Here is a 12,565-nt window from a genome sequence, read left to right as displayed (position 1 = left end):
TGACTGGTTGGCGACCAGGTCGCGGTGCCTTTCGCCCGAAGCTAGCTGGGATAGACCCCGGCTATGTCTCCCGTGACCCTTTTGAGGATAAGCGAATTGGATGATGGACGGCGTTCGGAAATGAGTTCCACTCTGCAGTACTGTACATTTCCACTTGGTGCTGCTGTTTCTCCACTAATTGCTTTTTGTAGCCTCAGTCAACTCGCTTCGAAAACCAAGAAAATCATTTTCACAATTAATACACCAAAACACGGAGATACCAAAAACCACTGCACCAATAATACAAATAAGACACGTGCACTAATTATTTTCATCCTTTACAATCAAAGCAGTGATTGAAAATGATCCTAATACTTGAGAAAATAAGAAAATGTGTTTCGTTTTTAATCTTTTTTTTTTTTTTAATTCCACAATTAGAAACAATCCAAAGAAATCATTGAAGAAAAAAAACACAACAACCACCAAATAAGTCAGTTTGTAGGGAACCACGGAAAAATCGAACATTTCACAATTTCGGCAAATGGTTTTACGCTCCACTGGTCATGTGACACACACGCTGGAGGAATTGATTGCCTTTATAAGAAAAAAAAACAAAAAAAGTAATTGTTCCCCATGCATACGTTTCCAGAGCTGCTTATCCTCACAAGGGTCGCGAGGGTGCTGGAGAAAACGCACGCGGACGGGGAGAACACCCAAATGCCATTCGAACCCATGTCCTCACAAGCGACGTTCTAACCCGTTGCCGCGCGTTCAAAACGAAACGCCATAGACGGGCTAACGAAAATGAGCAAGTTTAAACCTCTGAACCGACACAACACATCGGAAAACTCACTTGCGTATATTTTCTCTCGGCTCACCGGCAACGGCTCTTCCTCATCCTTTTTTCTTCTTTTCTGGAAAACAAACTGGAAGGTTTGTCATCTTACTGTCCTTTTTTCGAACAGTCGCAGACTTGCCGTCATCGCGCGACGCAGATACGCGCACGACACCCCCCCCCCCTCCAACCCCCGGCGGCCTCCGTCTTTCTCGTCAACCTTGAAGAGATAAACCCGAGCCGAGCGGCTAATCCGCCTGCCCGCCTCGTGCACGCGCATGCAGAGCGAACCCGCCGCACGCCGCAATCTGTGTTGGGCGTTTTTTTGTACATCAGATAAACCGCTCGGGTATTTCAGCTATCCTGCAGTGAGGCCAAGTGGGAAAACTACAAATACAGTACTGAGCAGTAAAATATGTGTATATGGGTCATTTACATATATAGTAAATATATATATTTCCATTAATAAGGATAAAGACTTGGGTGAAAAAAAATCAGTTTTTCTAATTTATCTTTTTCTCACATTGCTTCGATTTTATATCTGTAGATGTCGCCATGGTAAAACAGCTATGTTTCCATCCATTTTCTTTTGCCGCTTATCCTCACGAGGGTCGCGGGGAGCGCTGGAGCCTATCGGCAGGGCAGGAGGCGGGGTACGCCCCTGAACTGGTCGCCAGCCAATCACAGGGCACATTGGGAAAAAACAGCCGCTCTCACAATCTCACCTACGGGCAATTTAGAGTGTCCAATTAATGTTGCGTGTTTTGGTGATGTCGGAGGAAAGCGGCGTGCCCGGAGAAAAGCCACACAGGCACGGGGAGAACATGCAAACGCCACAGAGGCAGGAACGGGATCAAACCTGGGACCTCAGAACTGCGAGGCCAACCCTTTTCCAGCTGAGCCACTGTGCCATCACAGCTATGCTTGTGTCCTATTTTCAAAAAAGTTATTGATGACTTAAAGACGCGCAAATATTCTGTATAAATGTACACACGTCTCGAAAATTATGCTACCTGTTTTGCGGTTTGCTGTGGTCAGAAAATGGCTTCCCCGATCCCGGCACGCCAGATCACAGTTCCCTCTGTTGTATTGCGACATTACGATGAGGCTCCCCCCGGTGGAGTTAACGGAAAAGACAGCTCGAGTGACTTGTAAATCTGGTGAGCAAGTCGTCGAGATTTACACGGAAAAGTTTGAAAGGGTAGAAAAGCCTGGACGCGTACAAATACTTTGTTGCTGCATCTGTTCTTCATCAAGAATAAAACCCACATAGCAATGGAGCCACTCAGATTTTTTTTCAACGCAAATAGCAATATTTCAATAAATGACCCCTGCTTTTACACAAACTCGCATTCATTAACTATGATTGGAAAAAAAAGAAAAGACAATGAGTCGGCTCCTCCGTACACGGAAGCGTGTTGCGGCCACATGTTAAACTTCGGTAAACTTCTCTGTGATATATGTTTTTTTTTTTTTAAAAAAAAAACATCCATTGATCTCAAATGAGTCCAATTTGTATTTAAAAAAAGAAAATAAACCGCTGGGATAGGCTTCAGCCCCCGTACTCGGAAGCGTGTTGCGGCCACACGTTAACCTACGCAAACCTCTGTGTGATCGACGGTTTATTTTCTTTTGTTAAATACTCATTGGACTCATTTGAGAACAATACATATTTAAAAAAAAAAAAACATCTGTCGGGGCGGGGAGAGGTTTACCGAAGTTTAACGTGTGGGCGCAACACGCTTCCGTGTACGTTGGAGATGACTGTAAGGATGTTGTGCCCTGAAAAGTGCCCCCCCCCGCCCCCCCCCCCAAAAAAAATAGTTTGAAACAATTGCAGTATTACTTTGAGAATACAGTGATCTGAAAACTCCGATTTTTCTGTCAAGACGAAGCATCGCACTTTGTGGAACGCTGTGAGATAAAGCGCCAAAGACGGAAGTAGGAATCGGCGTCAAGGAAGTCTTGACAGGATCATCTCTAATCGGAGATGAGCTTTGTATGTTGGGGGAGGAGCTAACCTTAGCCAGGGTCGTTAGTGGAAACGACAAATAATTTCCGTTGCGAGCAAGTAGCTAGTTGTCCATTTTTCGACATTGTATTCGCGTTTAATTTGCACGTTCATAGTTTGTGGTTTATTCAGTTATGTTTTAAAGTATTTTTTTGTTTTGTTTTGTTTTGTCCGTTTGCGCACGAGCGTGTTAATGAACGACGCGGGCTCATTGGCTAATAGGATTTCCCCTCCGTCGCTCGCCGCCTCCCCGGGCGGTAAACAGAGTTGGAGGGAGGGGGGGGGGTCACGCGTGTGCGTTTGTGTGTTGCGGGAAGTGGAGGTTGGGGGGGGGGGGGGCAGTGATTTATAACATCAACTCTTGCTTGCGCCTTCTCTCCCGTAGCAAGGCCACAAACACATCCATTACAAAAGTCCTGATGTTAATGGCAATTGTGTGCGTGTGCATGCGCGTGCGTTCACGAGTGCGAGCTCACATTAGCGAACACACACACACACACACACGTGCACACGCACACCTTTTTGGGCGCGAGTGTGTGTGCGCACCGCCGTGATAATCACACACCGCCGGCTGAATGGGAGGTGAAGGTTACCGACGGTCTTTCCCGTAGAGGTCTGCAAGTGCCTGCGTGTGTGCACATGTGTAGTGGACTCGAGAGTAAGCCGAGAACCCCCCCCCCCCCCGAACGACAACCCCCCCCCCCCCCGCCCAGCAGTCATTAATGTTTGTTTACACCGAGCAGGCGCTCCCGAGTCAGTCAGGGGCGCCGGGACTCGAGCAACGAGTCGTCGAACTTTCGCAAGAAGAAAAACGCAAAGGTTTGATTTTGCGGTTTTAGCCGCCGACGAGGTCTACGAGGCTTCCGGTTCGGGGGCGAGCCCGTCCGGAAATGGCCGGAAAATGATGACTTGCGAATAAAATGGCCGAGCCCCGTGTCTTCTTGGTTATTAATTTTTTATACTCGCGTCTCGTGGCGATGCTAAACTGTATTTGGGAGCAGAATTTTCAACAAATATCCAAGGACAAGTTCGGCTTTTGAAGGGAAACGACCAAAATGAGCCTAAAATGGCCTCTTGAGATGATTTCATTGATTCACCAAAGATGACAATGACATATTTACCTAATTTAAAGATGATAAATTCAACTAGATTGAAGTGCTGCAACCCACAGAAAGTTTGGGGATTCATTTTTTGGGGGGGGGTTTCCAATGGCCAAAATGAGCCCAAAATGGCCGCTTCCAAGCAAAATGACAGACTTCCTGTTGTGGCCTCTTGAGATGATTTCATTGATAAACCCAAGATGATAATGAATTTTTTTTACCTAATTTAAGGATGATAAATTCAACTAGATTGAAGTGTTGGACCCCCCCACAGAAGTTTGGGGATTCTTTTTTTTTTTTTTTTTTTTTTTTCCAATGGCCAAAGTGAGCCAAAATGGCCGCTTCCAAGCAAAATGACAGACTTCCTGTTGTGGCCTCTTGAGATGATTTCATTGATAAACCCAAGATGATAATGAATTTTTTTAACCTAATTTAAGGATGATAAATTCAACTAGATTGAAGTGCTGCATCCCCCACACAGAAAGTTTGGGGATTCTTTTTGGGGTGGGGGGGCGGGGGGGGGTTCCAATGGCCAAAATGAGCCCAAAATGGCCGCTTCCAAGCAAAATGACAGACTTCCTGTTGTGGCCTCTTGAGATGATTTCATTGATAAACCCAAGATGATAATGAATTTTTTTACCTAATTTAAAGATGATAAATTCAACTAGATTGAAGTGCTGCACTCCCCCTCACCTCACCCCCACGAGAAAGTTTGGAGATTCTTTTTGGGGTGGGGGGGCGGGGGGGGGTTCCAATGGCCAAAATGAGCCCAAAATGGCCGCTTCCTCCAAGCAAATGACAGACTTCCTGTTGTGGCCTCTTGAGATGATTTCCTGATAAACCCAAGATGATAATGATTTTTTTTACCTAATTTAAGGATGATAAATTCAACTAGATTGAAGTGTTGGAACCCCCCCACACAAAGTTTTGGGGATTCTTTTTGGGGGGGGGCGGGGGGGGGGGTTCCATGGCCAAATGAGCCCAAAATGGCCCCTTCCAAGCAAAATGACAGACTTCCTGTTGTGGCCTCTTGAGATGATTTCATTGATAAACCCAAGATGATAATGAATTTTTTTTACCTAATTTAAGGATGATAAATTCAACTAGATTGAAGTGTTGGACCCCCCCACACAGAAAGTTTGGGGATTCTTTTTTTTTTTTTTTTTTTTTTCCAATGGCCAAAGTGAGCCCAAAATGGCCGCTTCCAAGCAAAATGACAGACTTCCTGTTGTGGCCTCTTGAGATGATTTCATTGATAAACCCAAGATGATAATGAATTTTTTTAACCTAATTTAAGGAATGATAAATTCAACCTAGATTGAAGTGCTGCCTCCCACACACAGAAGTTTGGGGATTCTTTTGGGGTGGGGGGGCGGGGGGGGTGGGGGGTTCCAATGGCCAAAAGAGCCCAAAATGGCCGCTTCCAAGCAAAATGACAGACTTCCTGTTGTGGCCTCTTGAGATGATTTCATCATGAAAACCCAAGATGATAATGAATTTTTTTACCTAATTTAAAGATGATAAATTCAACTAGATTGAAGTGCTGCACTCCCCCCTCACCCCCACAGAAAGTTTGGAGATTCTTTTTGGGGTGGGGGGGCGGGGGGGGGTTCCAATGGCCAAAATGAGCCCAAAATGGCCGCTTCCAAGCAAAATGACAGACTTCCTGTTGTGGCCTCTTGAGATGATTTCACTGATAAACCCAAGATGATAATGAATTTTTTTTACCTAATTTAAGGATGATAAATTCAACTAGATTGAAGTGTTGGACCCCCCACACAGAAAGTTTGGGGATTCTTTTTGGGGGGGGGCGGGGGGGGGGGTTCCAATGGCCAAAATGAGCCCAAAATGGCCCCTTCCAAGCAAAATGACAGACTTCCTGTTGTGGCCTCTTGAGATGATTTCATTGATAAACCCAAGATGATAATGAATTTTGTTTTTACCTAATTAAGGATGATAAATTCAACTAGATTGAAGTGTGGACCCCCCCCCACACAGAAAGTTTGGGGATTCTTTTTTTTTTTTTTTTTTTTTTTTTCAATGGGCCAAAGTGAGCCCAAAATGGCCGCTCTTCCAAGCAAAATGACAGACTTCCTGTTGTGGGCCGTCTTGAGATGATTCAGCATTGATAAACCCAGATATATGAATTTTTTTAACCTAATTTAAGGATGATAAATTCACTAGATTGAAGTGCTGCATCCCCCACACAGAAAGTTGGGGATTCTTTTTGGGGTGGGGGGGGCGGGGGGGGGTTCCAATGGCCACAATGAGCCCAAAATGGCCGCTTCCAAGCAAAATGACAGACTTCCTGTTTGTGGCTCTCTGAGATGATTTCATTGATAAACCAAGATGATAATGAATTTTTTTACCTAATTTAAAGATGATAAATTCAACTAGATTGAAGTGCTGCACTCCCCCCTCACCCCCACAGAAAGTTTGGAGATTCTTTTTGGGGTGGGGGGGCGGGGGGGGTTCCAATGGCCAAAATGAGCCCAAAATGGCCGCTTCCAAGCAAAATGACAGACTTCCTGTTGTGGCCTCTTGAGATGATTTCATTGATAAACCCAAGATGATAATGAATTTTTTTTACCGAATTTAAGGATGATAAATTCAACTAGATTGAAGTGTTGGACCCCCCACACAGAAAGTTTGGGGATTCTTTTTTTTTTGGGGGGGGGGGGGTTCCAATGGCCAAAATGAGCCCAAAATGGCCGCTTCCAAGCAAAATGACAGACTTCCTGTTGTGGCCTCTTGAGATGATTTCATTGATTTACCAAAGATGACAAGGACATTTTTACCTAATTTAAAGATGATAAATTCAACTAGATTGAAGTGCTGCAACCCACAGAAAGTTTGGGGATTCATTTTTTGGGGGGGGGTTTCCAATGGCCAAAATGAGCCCAAAATGGCCGCTTCCAAGCAAAATGACAGACTTCCTGTTGTGGCCTCTTGAGATGATTTCATTGATAAACCCAAGATGATAATGAATTTTTTTTACCTAATTTAAAGATGATAAATTCAACTAGATTGAAGTGCTGCACTCCCCCCTCACCCCCCACAGAAAGTTTGGAGATTCTTTTTTTGTTTGTTTGTTTTTCCAAGGGCCAAAATGAGCCCAAAATGGCTGCCTTGTGTTGCCATTCAGACATGGGTTCTTCAGACTTCTAGGTGGATGTCCTCATGATACCCCCCCAAATTTCACGTGCGGCCGTCTCCATTCTGACCAGGCGATTTTCGTTTATTGTGACTTTCTGGGAAGCGGCAGCGATCCAATTTTGGGGGTTGGGGGATGGTGGGGGGGGGAGCGGGGGCAGGACCTCGATAAAGAAAAGAAGCGTCTCGAGGAAAGCCGGGTGGATGCTGAAGATTACTTCGGCCTGCGCGGTGTGAATCCGCCCGTCTCCTCTCGCATTAGCCTTTACATTAAAGGCAGTCAGCTGGAAAATGAGTGCGGACCTGAGCCACCCCCGTCCGCCCACCTGGCCCACAGCGAAGGGACGTGGGGGGGGGGGGGGCGAAGAGAGTGTATTGACTTTTTTTTTTTTTTTTTTTTTTTAGAATTACTGTTCCAGCAGATGAAAAATCACAAATAGCGTCCCCCGCCTCGTCAGGCGATAGCCGCCATTCAAACGCACGTGATGCAATCAAAATGGTAAAATTAATTATTAAAATCCTATTAGCGTGAATATTTCATGAGTATCAATTATTATGCTCTACTTTCTGCCATTTCAATGAAAAAAATCAAAAATTTCACGTCGGTTCTTTACAGACGACAACATTGCCCTTAGCGTCAAGCTAGATTAGCAAAGCGCTAACATTAGCTTAATCAATGAGTTTAAATTTGAAAAAGCTCAAAACGGGTGTTGAGAAAGTTGACAATGATGTTTTTAAAAAAAAAACCTTGAAAGGTGTTTGAAGTCTGTTTAATAATCACATTTGGACAAATTCGTTTTAGAAATTGAAAAAGACCATTTTTGCATTACTTCCAAATTTTCAGATATCTGGTTTGAAAATGTTGAAAGGGTCTTTGAAGACTTTGAGTTCTCTCTGATGTTGGCAAAGGTCACTGGGGACTGAATTGCCTTCAACGTTAGGTTAAGTGAGCAAAATTCCGACTTTTGAGTTTGCCGACAAGTCTGAGCTGACGTTGACGTTGAAAAACTTGAAATTGACTTTGGGGTTTGCCAAAAATTTTGGCTAAATTGCTTAAATTGGGTCACAATCGTTAATATAAACATAGCAGACAAAAATGTTGATGTTATTCTTTGACAATTTTTTTAAAGGTGACTTTGAAGATGAAAAATCATCTTTGGGTGTTTCCAAAACGGCACAGGTTCATTTCCATCCATCCATTCACCCATCCATTTTTTGCCGCTTATCCTCACGAGGGTCCCAGGTAGTGCTGGAGCCTATGCCAGCTGTCAAAGGGCAGTAGGCAGGGCACACCCCGAACCGGTCGCCAGCCAATCGCAGGGCACATGGAGACAACAGCCACAATCACAATCACACCTAGGGGCAATTTAGAGTGTCCACTCAACCCTTCCATCCATTTTCTTTTTCCGCTTATCCTCACGAGGGTCGCGGGGAGTGCTGGAGCCTATCGCAGTTGTCAACGGCCACCCTGAACTGGTCGCCAGCCAATCGCAGGGCACATAGAGAGACTACGGTCGCACTCACAATCACACCTGTGGGCAATTTAGAGTGTCCAATTAATGTTGCATGTTTTTGGGATGCGGGAGGAAAGCGGTGTGCCCACCCGGAGAAAAGCCACGCAGGCACGGGGAGAAGATGCAAACTCCACACAGGCGGGATCGAACCTGGGACCTCAGAACTGTGAGGCCAATGCTTTACCAGCCGTGCCGGCGGGTTCATTTCCCTCATTGCAAAATGTCCGATTGCTACGTTAGCGGAACGCAAATTTCCGCTCGGTTTTGTCGCCATTTTTTTTTTCCATCTTTCTTCTTCACAAAATTTCTTTGATGGTTGAAAAAAAAAAAAAAACGAAAAAAAAAGTTCCAGGTGATGCTTGGAGTTGTAAGAGACAGTTTTTATTAGCGGCACTATTTACATGGAAATAATGGAACCCTTCGGACGTGCAACGCGCGCTCACATTTTCCATCCGAGGAGGGTTGCAGGCCACCGGCAAAGAAACCACAAGAAGTGACGTCGGCGGGAAGGAAACCCAAAAAATGCTCACTTTGGCTCGCGGGCGGGCGGGAAAAGGACGCCGCCCGCTAGGTGGCGACCGAAGGCTGCGGCGGGGACGGGTGAGGAGGTACCGAGGGGGCTAGTTGGGGGGCGTGCGGCCCGCCACAGATGTTGCGTGGCCCCTCTTTTGTTTGCTCCCTTGAAGAGGCAGCAGACCTCAGCTGTTGAAGGAGATTCTCTATTATGGCTTCAGTGTGCTTTTGAAAATCATTTCCATTAAAACACGTCTTGTGAAAAAGGGACCCGAACAAAGGGAAGGTCGGGCGGCGCCGCGCGCACGGGCCCGACAATCAGGGCCGCCTGCGCGCACGCGCCCGGGCGGGGATAAAGGTGTGGGCCGCCTTGTTTTAGCACACCGTCGTCGTGTTGGGGCGCCAAGGTAGGAAGTGGGGGGGAGGGCCACGTCTGCCTTTTTGATCCGAATGATCGGCCCGCCCGTGTTTCTCGTTCCCCCTCGCCGACGAGCGAGCTCCGGCGATTATTACTTATTTACGACAAATAATAAAGTATCCGCGCGACATTTAGCGACAGGGGGGAAACGGGACGGCGGACGGCGCGCGGGACTCGCGTACCCCGTCGTCGTTCCAAGTCCACGAACGCTCCCCCGCCGCCCGCGTGTTGCCGTTTCACTATTCACAAATTGAGCGTTTCGGCTATCGTCGAGATCGCAAACGTAAAACGTGAAATGGTTCCGGAGAAATATGTCGAAGCGATGAAGCGACGAGCTCTGTCATGTCGGGGAGGAGCTCGTTTTAGCCTGGGTTGTAGCTGAAAGTCTTTGCATGTACAGCTACTGTTTTGGTTTACTTCAAAGAAACTTTGCTAATTGAGTTTGAAGGGTAATAACGGAAGATTTAAACTGTTTTAGGATCCAAGTTTGTTGTGTATTTGGGGGATTAAACCACGGGTGTCAAAGTCGAGGCCTGGGGACCAGATCCCGGCCGCCACATCATTTAGTTGAAGGCCACGATAGCAAATAAAGTGCGTGTACTTCATGTTTCTTGCTAAAGTGTCCTTTCTTTTTCTCGTATTGTGAGCGTTAGCGACCCGAAGCCTGACCGAACGGTCGTGGACTTAAATATTTATATACCATTTTTCATAACTTTGGAGTTATTTGGTTTACAAGGGTAATTGCCTACATGACAATATGGTTAGCGTAAGAGCATAAATGCTAAAGTGTTTTTTCGGTTTATTGTCAAGATATCAACGGGAAAAAAATGGTGTGTAGATTGTCAGTCTTCCGGTTTATAATAATATTAATAATTCATCAGCAAAGGCGGAATTGATGCAAGTGGATTCTTCTTGCTGTGTTTTTTTTTTTTTTCTTGTTTTCCGAAAACGTTCAAAAACGATGCGATGGGATTAAACGTTTAACGGCCCTCTGAGGAAAACCACAACTACGATGCGGTGCGCAAAGAAAATGGAATTGTCCAAAATTGGGGAATGGCATTAATCCATTTTTTTAATTGACATCAATCGTGATACGATAACAGATAGCGGGGGTTAGCTGCAGCTAGTCCCTTTTTTTTTTTTTTTGGGACGTTTTCTACGGTGGCAGGCCGCCACGGGCCTGCGCTCATGAGAGGTACCGACGCAGGGACGGGGGCGGTCGCGGTCGTCGACCCGCGAATTCGCCATCATCCGGGGACGCGTGATGGGCGGAACGAGCAAGCGGGGTGTGAATTTTAAAATCGACCGACGCTCGGTGTTGACGGGAGCGGCGGTCGCTTGTAATTATCTCAGGGCGGGGGCGGGGACGCGTTCCCCGACCTCCGACCTCCGACCCGTGAACGCGGATACAAAAAGGTGACGTTTGGCTTTAAAATGCGGGAAACGAACGTCAAGAAAAGAAAAAGTCCCTTTGGCGTTGTGGTGTCTGTCTACTGGGATTTTGCGGTAGCGTGGACTCGGTCAAAGTCTTTGTCTTAAATAATTCAAGTCCGGTATTCCAAGAAAGCTCGTGAGGCGCGTCTACACTTCTAAGCGTGGGTCCAGCGGTGAAAAGCCGTCCGTTATCGGTTAAAAAGTAACTCCCGGCCCGTCAGGGGGGTCCCTCGCGGGTTCACCAGGCCGCCGCTTCGCCCATCTCGGGGCCTTGGTGGGACATGGGGGCGCTGTAGCTGGAGTTGCTGGCCAGCGAGAACGGGGGGCTGGGCCCGCCCCCGTACGCCTCCCCGGGCACGGGCTGCAGGGAGCCCGGCTCCGGACTGGGCGTCTCGGCGTGCGAGATCATGTCCGTGAACCTTTGGTCGTCCGAGGGGAGGTGGCCCGAGCCTTCTATGGCCCCGGGACCCGAGCCCAAGATGTAGGGGGACTCGGCGGGGGACTGGGCCTGCGAGGACGGGGGGCCGTGCGGGAAGAAGTCGTAGTGGGCTCCCGGTCCGTAGTAGTCCCCTTGGTACTCTGGCGGATGACACAACGCACGTTAGGGTAGACCACCTTTTGATTTTTAGAGATCAAAGACGTCGTCAATGACGTCAAAGACACGCCAGATATCGTCGTTATGACACGGTAATAAACAAGGCGCTCCGTCATCTTCGAGTGTACCGCCGTCGACGAGGTCGCCAAAATGTTGTTCTCGATGACCTCAAAGGCATGCAACAATCATTTTTTGAGGGGAGGGGGGTCGAAAATGTTCTCGATCACTTGGAATCCATTGATATCGACGCCGCCGCCATTGTTATTTGAGTCGACGACAATGTTGTCAACAACGTCGCCGTCCGCGATTCCGACGTTATCGTGGACGACGTCGTTTTCAGCGACGAGACAAATTGTTCCCGACGACGTCCTGGTCGTCAACGGGATTTCTGTCAAGCGGTTGCCGATGGCAACGCTTCGTGATCGGCATTGTTACCAAAGACGTCGTCCGGGAAGTCGTCAACGGCGTCGCCGTCTTCGCATCCGTCCCCCCTCTCCGAGCTTTCCATTCGTCCTTCACCGCGGCCCGACGAGCACGCACCCCCCCCCCCGCCCCGCCCTCCAACCCCCCTTTCAGCCTTCTTTTATCCTGCCGTCCACCATCAACCCATCTGCCCCCCCCCCCTTTTCCTCGGATTGCGCTGACGTAAACACTTGATGCAAAATATTCACAACCCAGACAAACGCGGCGGAACGACACGGGGCTCTACCTCGGCTGAAGTTTTTCTTTTTTTGTTTTTAATTCCTATTTCTTAATTTTGACACTGCAACAGTTGACTGAAAAGGTGCCTGAATAGAAATAATGCGCCGGCGAGCTCGCCGGTTGAAGCGAGCGACCTTGAGAAGAGGCGACGAGCTCGCGTCGCAGGCGGCACGCGAAGGGGGTGGGCCGGCGGGCGGGCGGGGTGTGTGAATATATAAAAATACACACACACACACACACACACGTAGTGTATGAAGGCGAGAGCGAGCCGGCCTGAAAGGGGGCCTGAAAAGCGGCGGGCGAAGAAAGCG

At 47.5% G+C, this 12,565-nt stretch overlaps 1 protein-coding gene across 1 annotated transcript in view; it reads right to left on the bottom strand.

Annotated features, from left to right (window-relative positions):
* Positions 1–8,957: 8,957 nt before the first annotated feature.
* Positions 8,958–12,565, bottom strand: part of lhx5 (LIM homeobox 5) — a 51,706-nt gene continuing 48,098 nt past the window's right edge. Inside the window, exon 10 of the mRNA XM_061801925.1 lies at positions 8,958–11,536. Within this exon, the coding sequence (XP_061657909.1) occupies positions 11,196–11,536 (341 nt within the window). The 3' untranslated portion in view covers positions 8,958–11,195. The remainder of the gene's footprint in view (positions 11,537–12,565) is intronic.

This window comes from Syngnathoides biaculeatus, chromosome 17 (genome assembly GCF_019802595.1).
Source record: "Syngnathoides biaculeatus isolate LvHL_M chromosome 17, ASM1980259v1, whole genome shotgun sequence".
Lineage (NCBI taxonomy): Eukaryota > Metazoa > Chordata > Actinopteri > Syngnathiformes > Syngnathidae > Syngnathoides > Syngnathoides biaculeatus.
Note: the sequence above shows the minus strand (reverse complement) of the source record. Positions and strands in the feature narration are given on the sequence as shown.